This window comes from Arachis stenosperma, chromosome 1 (genome assembly GCF_014773155.1).
Source record: "Arachis stenosperma cultivar V10309 chromosome 1, arast.V10309.gnm1.PFL2, whole genome shotgun sequence".
NCBI classification, from domain to species: domain Eukaryota; kingdom Viridiplantae; phylum Streptophyta; class Magnoliopsida; order Fabales; family Fabaceae; genus Arachis; species Arachis stenosperma.
Genome location: NC_080377.1, coordinates 130,365,040 through 130,376,231, shown reverse-complemented (window position 1 = coordinate 130,376,231; position 11,192 = coordinate 130,365,040). Strand labels below are relative to the sequence as shown.

Below are 11,192 nucleotides of genomic sequence, written 5' to 3'. Positions count from 1 at the left end.
AGCGTGTCACTAAAAGTGTTGCTTAAAGAGAAAGTGTTACCCTTAATCGTTAACTTGGCTCTGATACCAATTTTTAGATGTAATTTCTTTTTCAAAATTTCTATTAACTCTTCATATTTTGCTTCGAATAAGTTTATAATTTGTATAGATTTGGTTGGTGGTACTTTATAGTTTACAATTTCATAAAAAGTATTGACCATTTCTACTATTACTAATTCTGATTTCATTTTTATAGTTTTTCAATCTTGTTTTAGTTTATAATATTCTTTTTTGCATAGATTATTGTATATAAAATTTTTTATCTGTTTGTCTTTTTCTTTAATATAATTTTTCAAGTCCTCAAAAACCTCTTTTATTTCTACACTTTCTGTTGTTTCTAAATATCTTTTTAATTTTTCAACTTCATTCTCCATTTTTTCTTTCAACAGCTTTAATTCTTTTAAGTCATAATATGGTTTTCCAGGCATTTATAAATTTTTTAAGTTTAGCTCCAACTTGTTTATATTTATTCTTATTTCTATCCTTTTTATTATAAGGTCATTAATTTCGAACTGAAGATTATTTAATTCCCTTTTATACTCCTTTATTTTACTTTTTAATTTTTTCGCCCTTTTTCTTTTTATTTTGTTTTCTGGTCTTTCAATCTTTGTATACTTCATTATTTATCTTAGAATTTCTGCAAATTCTATCATCGATTCATCACTATTTTCTAGAGATTCTATTAATTTTTCTAACTCTTCAACTTCTCCTTTCAATTTGTCATAGATTATTTTTAGAGCTTTAAATGCTCTTTGATTTATTTCAGAAAACTGTAAATAATTCAACCGATTTTCTCTTTCAAAGAGCTCTTGTTTCTTGTCTTGATAGGTTACATATATTTTTTCTTTATTTATTGTCATAACTTAGTGTTTAGGGTTTCATTTAATTTTTCGACCTTTTTTATTAATTCTTTTATTTCAGAATTTTCTTCTTTGATCTTTAACTTAGATAAACTTAACGGACTATTAATTTTGGATTCTCTTATTTGAAAATTTGATGAAACTAATTTTCCTGATGGTTCTTTTAGTAAAGAACTGGGTTTTCAATAGCTTTATATTTTGGTATTTCTGTCTTTACAATTTTCTGAAATAATTCATCGACATAAATTCTTTCTCTATTTTTAAATATTATACTATGATGGCTATTTGTTAAAGCATAATTTATTGCATATGTAATTGAAAATGGTTCATCGTCTTGTTCCATTAGATTCTTTCTGTGAAATTTATAAGCCAAACTTATAGATCTTCCAAGATTTTCAATTGATAAAGGTATAGCATATCCAAGATGGGCATTGAATTTAACATTTACGTTTGCCAAGTTTCCATGAACAATTCCAATTATTTGATCTATTGGGTCATCAATAATTCTTTTGTCACAGATTGCTAAGCTTATTGGTGAATTAATTCCTTTCATATATGTAGATTTGATTAAGACTTGTATAGTACTAATATGAATCCATCCAATTTTAGATCTTTTCTGTTGATCCTTAATTTTCTCAATCTGTTTACTCAATTCTTCATCATTTATCAAAGCTATTTCAAGTTATCCATTGGCGGATTTTATCTTTATAGGGGCTTCAAGTTGAATTTTTCCATAGTATATTATATTTTTTCTATTAAAAACTTCTTTTAAAAGATTTTGTTTATTAAAATTTTCATTTGATTTGAGATTTAATTCTGTTTTTAGAACAGCATGTTTTTCATTATCTAGTAAGGCAGATAATCTATAATAATCAGATTCTTCCGTTAATTCTAAACTTTCTAAATAATTCATAACTATGAGATTAGGATAAAGGCGTACCTTTCTGGAGAAAAACTTCCTTTATTTAGAATATTTACATAAGATGTTTTTATCTCGAGAGGGGAGATTGTAGATACTAACTCCAGAGGGGAGTTTAGAATTGGTTTTTCCTAAGGGAATTCTTCTTCAGACTATAGAATCGCCTTGGCAACTTCCTCCTTGCTCTCCTAGCATATGAGTACTCTTAGCCTCCTGCTTTCTATTGTCTGATGCTTCTACAATTGCCTAAGCAACCTATTTATAATGGTTGGGTCTGATGGACAATTCCCATCCTTACCCTTCTTATGACGTCATTGCTTACGTCATTGTTTATTATCTTGCACCAGCTACATTGTTGGTGCTCTATGACCTAAGCGCTTACGTCACTATGCAATAATGTTGAGAGATGCTTCAGATGTGCTCCTCTTTCATTATGTGACCTTCAGATGCGTTGTCTTCTTCCTTTATCATGTGGGTTGATTCCGTTTCATTATTGCTTTCTTCTGATAACTCTGAGACACATAGCTGGCACTTGTGGTCTTCTCTGTCTTTTATCAAATAGCAGAGATTCCTCTTTATCCCTTCGGGGAGCTTTTCTAAGAGTCCAGATAAGTTGTAGAATGCTGATTCAAATTCCACTAAGAGTCTCATCTCTCTTTCTTCAATTTCATTCCTTTTACTGGACACAAGCAAAGTATTTCTACTTTTATAATTGATTCTTGTGTGAGATTCCATTGTTATCTTTTGAGTTCTTTCGAAGACCCTTGCTAGTATGCTGGCTAGTCTTCCTTCATGACTGTAGATTGTTAAATCTTGAACTTGATCAATTGGTTAAAAATTTCCTGGGAAGACGGACATGAAGATTACTTGATGTGCTGGAACCAAGCATTCTTCTTCTTCATTAAAAATAGGTTGACTATTCGTAAATTTTAGGGATATATCCCTTGGATTTACGTTGTCAGTCATATTTTTAAATCTCTTTACTGCATCAATGAATCCTGCAGGAAACTCACTAATAATTTTCAAATCATTAAAAATTAAAATTGTATCAATTAATCCATACTGGAAAAACTGATAGGTGTCAGATGGGGAAGCATCTGGAAATATAACCAGCTTTGTTAGCTGTTCTTTGGCAATAGGATAATATCCCAAAATTGCCCTTTTTTCTTCAGTCCAATTCAGGACTATGTTAAGGGTTTCTCTGAGATTTGATCTACAGACCCTTTTCTTTTCCTTGATTTCAGCCCTTGTAGGAATGTTTCTTATTATTCCTGTTCTCTGGGTTTGAATTGGAGCTTTATCTGCTCTTTTTAGGGTTTGCTCTGGATGAAGAGTTTCATATTCCCTGAAAGATTCCTTTGCTTCTTCCAGTGTTAAAAACCCTCCTTTATGAATTATCCTTGATTGATGTGTAAATGGTGCTGCTTTTTCCCAGGCATTATATACTCCTTTCATGGGGCCATTATAAATTACATAATATTTTTTATCTTGGGTGGATTTTTTGATAATTTCAGCAATTATTTTATTTTCTGGAATTTTTTCTTCACCTGATTTGTCCACCACGCTTAGCTGGCTGAACTCTGCTGGTTTTGGTTGTTGTGTTGATTTCATTGCTTCGATGGCCTTCTTGAGGGATTGGATCTGTGTCCTTATTTGCTGACAATGCTTGCATTTTTCGAGTTCTTGTTCGTATTTCTGGATTTCTTGATCTAATACGTTGTAGACGAACTCCATTCTTGTTAATGTATCTGCAATAACATTTTTGTCACCCTTAATATATTCAATTTTTATTGGATATTGTAACAAAAATAATTGCCATCTTACCAATCGTCCATGATTATAATCAACTTTTAAATTATATCGTATGAAACCTGTTAGGTAACTTGAATCTGTCCTTAATGTAAAATCTCTGGGTAGTAAATCAATTTTCCATTTCTTAAGAGATTAATTGCTGCTAGAGTTTCCTTTTCATGAGTGGTATATCTCTGTTCTGTTGGAGTAAAAGTCCCTGAAATATACCTGCAAAGTAATTCCTTTGGGGAATATTTAGAATCTAGTGATTCTTTTCTTGTTCCAAACTTTTTATAGATTTCTTAGCTTTTAGACATCCTGACCAGGTTATGTCTGAAGCATCTGTTTCTACTATTAAGTAGTCATTTTCTTCTGGAATATAAAGTTCTAGAAGTTTTTCACAAAGTTCTTTAATTCTTTGAATTTGCATACTATCTTTTTCATCCCATTTCCATTCTTTTTAGTACTTATTTTTGGAAATAAGCTTTAGTGTATTCTGTTATATTCTTTAAAAATCCTTGATCGGAAATATAATTTATACACCCTAAAAATCTTTGTAATTGTTTTCTATCTTCTATTTATTAGGAAATAAATTTACCTTTTCTAGAACATTTGGTTGAAGTTTTAGCTTACCTTGAGTAGATAGAATTAATCCAAGAAACTCTATTTCTTGTTTTGCTATTCTTGCTTTCTTTTTGCTAAGAACTAATCCTTTCTGTTTACATCTTTCTAAAACTATTAATAATTTTTGAAGATGATCTTCTTTATCCTGTTTTGTAAAAATTAATATATCATCAATGTATACTAAAACAAATTCATTTAATTCTTTTAGATTTTCTTCCATAAATCTTTGATAAATACCTGGGGCTTGCTTTAATCCGAATGGTAATACATTCCATTCATAAAGCAACACATTTGTTGATTCTTTTGTTGGGCAAGTAAAAGCAGTTAATTTCTTTGTTTCATCGTCTAAACGAACTTGCCAATATCCTGATTTTGTATCAAGAGATGAAAACCAAGTTGCTCCCTTGATTTTTTCTAAAATAGAATCTTTTCTTGGAAGTTTATGAGCATCACCAATAGTTGCTTCATTCATTTTCTTATAGTTTATTACCATTCTTCGTTTTTCCCTTTTAATTTCATTATTGTTTTCAACGTAAAAAGCTGGAGCCACATGAGGACTTTTACTTAATCTTATAATTTCTTTTTCCAAAAGATCTTTACATTCTAATGAGAACTCTTCTCTATCTCTTGCGGAATAAGGAATTTTATTTGGAACATTTATCTCTTTTGTGGAATCTTTTAATTTAATGCTTACTAATTCGTTATTTGTATTTTTAATATCTAAAGGATTTTCAGCACAAATTTCATCCAAAAGTTCTTCTATCTTTATTTCAAGATTATTTTTTGGAATATTATCTGAAAGTATAAATTTAAATAACATGTTTCTAATATAGAAAATATTTTAAATTTTAAGATCTTATCTATAGTAGTAGTTGATATTTTTATACGTTTTGATTTTTGATTTATTGAAGAATCGTGTGGGGCTTTTAAAACTATATATGTTAATTCTTGAACGAATGGATGATATAGCTTTAAAAAGTTATTTCCTATGATAAAATCCATTCCAGAATCTAACATATATATAGATGGAACAATGAACCTATAATTTTGAATAAAAATTTCAACCATCTCTACTTTTTGGTCAATTTTATGTATTGATTTGTCAGCTATTCTAACTCTTAATGGTTTCTTTAATTTTTTCCAATCAAGTTTTATATATGAACTAGCAAAGCATTGTGTTGCCCCAGAATCTATGAAAGCATTTATAAACTTTTCTGTTATTTTTATAGTAATTATTACTCAGTCTCTGAGTCTGTTTCCGAGACATATTCAAAAATATAGTCTAAGTTATCATCAGATTCTTCTAATGGTTCCATGAAACAAGACTTAGCAATTTCTATTTGTTTAGTAAGATCCTTTTTATCCTTCTTTTCGGGCATTCATTTGCGTAGTGTCCTTTTCTTGGCAATACCAACATTTACAATTTTCTTTTTATTCGGGCAATAGTTTCTTTGTCTTTTGTTTTTATTGTTATTTCTTTTCTAAAATATCTCTTTTTTCTCCAGTTTGGATAGTATTTTCTTTTTCTAAATTGATATTTTCTTTTTCTTTGAAAATTTTTATTAAGACCATATTTTTGAGGTATCTCTTCATTATCCTGACAGCAAATTCTGATTATATTTGCAAATCTTTTTTGAGTTGCTTCTTGCATACAACGTTCTTTATTTCCTCTCTTATTGCAGAGGTTGCTCCACCAAAATTATTTTCAATTGTTCCTCTATTTATTTCTCTTATAAATCTTCCCATTATAATTTATTAGCAGGATATGGAAGTTTTGTTATGTACATACTAAGATAATGATTTTTATCTTCTTCTTTTAATTTGTAATAATGTATTCTATATTCACATATATAAGATTCCACATTACATAAATCATATATCTGAATATTAGCTAAATGGTTTTTTGCTTCTTGATATTCTTTATTATAGACTTCTTGTCTATGATCTATAATATTTTTTCCAAAAATTCTTATATAGAATCATCATTATATATAATATCTTATCATAAGCTGTTGTTTTTGTTTCTAATTCTTCTATTATTGGTTTTCTATTGATGTCATATAATCTCTTATAGTTCCTTTAGTATGAAACCCTATGTAATTCCAAATGTCTCTTCCAAACAATTCACTAAGTTTTGGATTAGTAAAGGCTTCTAATAAGAAGGAATTTAACCAGTTTTCGAAAATTTCTTTTTCGTTCTTTTTGCAGTCTAAATCGAGCATTCTTTCTCCTTCCATTTCCTGGATTTTAGGAACGTATTTTGATGGTATTTTGTATATTTTGAATCTTTATTTATAAACCCTTTTTAAAAGCATAATTATCAAAACCTGTTTCCCATTTAAATTGAGATTGATTATCCTTAGATGTTCCAGCTTCATTTTTTACTTGTATTGGAATTGCTAGTTCTTCGTCACTTGAATAATCTAGAATGTGTTCTTCATTTTCTATATTTTCAGAATTAACTAACTCTTCTTCTATTTGAAAACCATGTTTCATAATATTATTTTTTTGAGCCATTTTTAATTGTTTAAAAAGCATTGTAACTTCTTCTAATTTTTCTTCAATATTCATAATTTTAATGGTGGTTTTACTTTTAGATCTGTTATGTTGATTATATTTTGAAGTTTTTCTTCTTTGGGATTCTCTTTTTCCTTATCCCTTTGAAATTTTATACATACTAATATTTCTTCGAACATATCTACTATAGAATTTAATTGTGGGTTGAAGGTATGATAAAGATGTGGAGAATCATTTCCATGGTAACATTTTTTAGAAATTCCGTGTGAAAAATAAGTTTTTTCAGGTTTTTGAAGTCCTTCAATAAAACTTATAATAAAATAAAGATTTTTAGAAAAATCATTTTGTATTGATTTTAAGAATTCGGTGTCATTACAATTAATATTAGTTAAAATCATTAATTTTTGATCTATTAATTTTGATAACTTAATTATTTCTTCTCTTAAATCTTCTAATTTACTTTTTTCCATTAAGTGACGCTTTTCTTTGTGAAGAGTTACGGTTTTAAGTGAAAAGTGTAATTTTAGGATGTATGGTTTAGATCATTAAATCTATAAATCTGTACAAATTTAGATCTGTACCATATAATTTTCTTAAATTAAAAATACTCAAATTAACATAGTAAAGAATCATCAATAATATAGGCATCACACCATCAATCAATGAAATAGAGTACCTATTCTCGGGATTGTGTGATTGTTATTATTTTACCGTTAAATATTCTTTTAATTTCTACAATGCTACATGATCCAAATTATCATAAAGAAATGAATTAGTACATCATTGAACTTTGTAAAAATAAAAAAAAAAATAGATAACCAAATAAAAATTCAAATTAATAAAATATGCATGTATAGTTTGTCTTTACCTATATAGTCTTGGAAAAATTTTAAAAGTATAAAAATATCAATATTCTACTCATTTTAACCGTTGATTTTAATTAATATATATTATATATATTTTTTATAATTTAGATCAACGATTAAAATAATTAAAATATCGATGTTTTCAATACACTTAAAATTCCTCCTATGGCCTTTATCACAAGATTCAGATAAAGCCTTTACCTATAGCCTTTATCGAAGAGAGAGAGAGATTTAAAAAAAAAATACAGACAAAAACATGAGCGAGTCAACAATCAAAGAAAGAGGAGAGTGAGATGCTTGGAAAGGTTTTGGACCTTATTTAAAGAACGGTTATCGTTTTTTAATTAAGGGTAAAAAACCATAATAAGCCAACTGGCTCAGAAAATTACGTAAATACGCCAAAGCAAAAATCGTTACAGCAATAAGCCAGATCGTATTTTTATATAATTCGAACCAGGTTGGTTCGAACTCCATTTATTAGTAAATCGAACCAGGTTGGTTCGAATTATGGTTTTTTTTTGTTAGTAATTCGAACCAGCCTGGTTCGAATTAGTAATGAAGGTAATTCGAACCAAGGTGGTTCGAATTATAGAGAGAGAATGTCTGCATGTAATTCGAACCAGGCTAGTTCGAATTACACCAATCATAGTTCGAACCAGGCCGGTTCGAACTATGTGTGAGACTGACTGTATATATGGTTCCAAACGTGAGTTACTCTCATTAGAGGGAGAAGGATGGCTAGTGAGGAGAGTTTGTTGTTTTGGTGCACCACAGAGGATCTGTTAATAGAAAAACTCGTTCCGGAGTAAAGTTCACAGATAAGAATCCTCTATGTATTGTCATAACATCTACGACGAGTTACGATGACCTTGTTAGCGCTGTACTAATGAAGCTTGGTCTGGAGGGTGCGAAGGGTAAAGAAGTTTTTCTATCGCATTCCAGTCACGGTGCTACAGAATACGGTGAAGTATGATTGCTTCACGATTAATAATGATGCGGACTTGCAAGTAATGTTTCTCTGTCGGCGGCAGTTTCCGGAGGTGAGGACACCGGAGTTGTTGGCCCGGCTGGTTGATGTTGTATCCAGCTCCGGCGGTTCGAACAGGAATATGAACACTATAGCGAATGCAGCAGGTTCTAGTTCCCGGCCTGCCGTTGCTTCCTCGTCCGTCCCTGTGTACGAACCAGTGGTCCAACATGTCGCCTCCCCATCTTTCGCTGTTGACCTCAATGCCACCGAAGGCGACGAGGTAGTGGAAAGGGAAAATTTGCCGAACGCTTTAGTGGGAGTTGCACCTGTTGGCGTAGGAGACGGTTTTTTGGACGATGAAGACGAGGATGACGTCGAGCCGGATATGATTGACGATGATAGCGCTGATGATATTGGAGCGACTGGGCCTGCATTGGAGGTAGGTGGTTCTAGCTCTGGCACACAGCAGTATCCACCACATTTTTCCTCATTGGACTTGGACGCCATGAGACATGAGGGGGTTTTAGGGCACGCTGTTGGATTCGGAGCTAGAGATGCGGAAGGGAGTACTAGTCTGACAGAGTTCCAGGTTGGTCAGCAATTCCAGGATAAAGATGAGGCCCTTTTAAGTGTGAAGACTTACAGCATCCGGCGAGGGGTACAGTACAAGGTGGTGGAGTCCGATCACCGCCGGTATGTGGGCAAGTGTTCCGAGTTTGGGAATGGGTGCACATGGTTGATTCGACTGAGTCTCCGGAAGCGCAAGGGCATCTGGGAGGTCAAACGGTACAATGGACCTCACACTTGCCTGGCCACATCCATCTCTAGTGACCACAGGAGTTTGGATTATCATGTGATTTCGGCTTTCATTATGCCAATGGTTAGGGCCAATGCATCCGTGAGCATCAAGGTGCTCCTGAACGCCACGGCAGCGCACTTTGGTTTTAGGCCGACTTACCGGAGGGTTTGGATGGCGAAGCAGAAATCTATTGCCCTCATATACGGTGACTGGGATGAGTCCTACAACGACCTGCCTAGGTGGGTCTTGGGTGTCCAGCTGACGATGCCTGGGAGTGTTGTGGTCCTGAAGACGAGCCCGGTTCGAGTTGGAGGACAGGTGGACGAATCTCAAGCGTACTTCCACAGACTTTTCTGGACTTTCCCGCCCTGCATCGAGGCATTCCGTCATTGCAAGCCGCTAATCAGCATTGACGGCACACATTTGTATGGGAAGTATGGGGGAACGTTGCTCATCGCGATTGCACAGGATGGGAACTCCAACATTCTACCTGTGGCATTCGCACTAGTAGAGGGTGAGAACGCGGAATCCTGGACATTCTTTCTCTCACACCTTCGACAGCACGTGACCCCGCAGCCCGGTCTGCTGGTTATATCGGACAGGCACAACGGCATCAAGGCTGCACTTGAGGCCCCTAACGGCGGTTGGCTACCGCCATCTGCGTACCGTGCATTCTGCATACGACACGTTGCGGCTAATTTTGCCCTAACCTTCAAGGGCAAAGACGCTAGGAGGCTACTAGTGAACGCGGCGTATGCGAAGACCGAGGTTGAATTTGATTACTGGTTTGATATCCTGCGATCTGAAGATCCGGCGATGTGTGAGTGGGCGAACCGGATTGATTACTCGTTGTGGACTCAGCATCGTGATGAGGGGCGGAGATTCGGTCACATGACGACGAACATCTCCGAGTGTGTGAACTCTATCCTGAAGGGGGTCAGAAATCTCCCTGTAGCATCCCTGGTGAAGGCAACATATTGTAGGCTTGCGGAACTGTTTGTTCGCAAGGGGAGAGAGGCTGAGGCCCAGATGGGAACAGGACAACAATTCAGTCAGCATTTGGTGAAGTGTATTGAGGCCAACATGAAGACGGCCAGGTGCTTCACGGTGACGCTGTATGACCGGGATAACTCCGAGTTCACTGTAGCAGAGACTACTCCGACTGGTTCTTTCTCCTTGGGTACTTACAGAGTATCACTTGCCTCTCGGACATGTGACTGCGGGTACTTCCAGGCTCTTCATTTCCCGTGTCAGCATGCACTTGCGTGCTGTGCATACTCACGGGTCACCTGGACCTCTTACGTTCACAGCGTCTATCAGATTAGCTCGGTCTTCAATGTGTATCGGATGGGATTCACACCTCCCATCCCGGAGGGCTTCTGGCCACCTTACGACGGGCCCACAGTGATTCCAGACCCTGCCATGAGACGTGCCAGAGAGGGTCGTCCTAGATCCACTAGGATACGGACGAACATGGACGAGGCGGATCCGAATCGACCAAAGAGGTGCGGCCTATGTCGCCAACCTGGACACACGCGACGTAGTTGCCCACAGGTTGCAGGCTCGTCTCAGACAGGACACCATTAGTATGCATGTTGTTAGTGTTAGCATTATCTACATTAGTGCGCATCTTGCTAGTCTTAGAGTTATTTAGATTATATCCCATGTTGTTAGTGTCAGTATTATTTACATTAGTGCACATGACTTTTAGTTTGATTGTTGCGAGTAGTAATGAATATGGCTTTTTTAATTATGTATTTTTTTTCTTTAAAGTTCAATCATGTATGATCCTGGTTTGTACTTTTTT

The 11,192-nt window shown here is 34.3% G+C and overlaps 1 protein-coding gene across 1 annotated transcript; it reads left to right on the top strand.

The window, feature by feature from the left end:
* Nucleotides 1-8,626: 8,626 nt before the first annotated feature.
* LOC130934896 (uncharacterized) lies at nt 8,627-10,972 on the top strand. The gene has a single exon (XM_057864420.1). The coding sequence runs from the start codon at nt 8,627-8,629 to the stop codon at nt 10,970-10,972; it is 2,346 nt and encodes a 781-aa protein (XP_057720403.1).
* Nucleotides 10,973-11,192: the final 220 nt, after the last annotated feature.

Bases quoted from the DNA above. Each gene is read 5' to 3' on its own strand.
- LOC130934896 (XM_057864420.1), top strand. From the start codon at position 8,627: ATGTTTCTCTGTCGGCGGCAGTTTCCGGAGGTGAGGACACCGGAGTTG.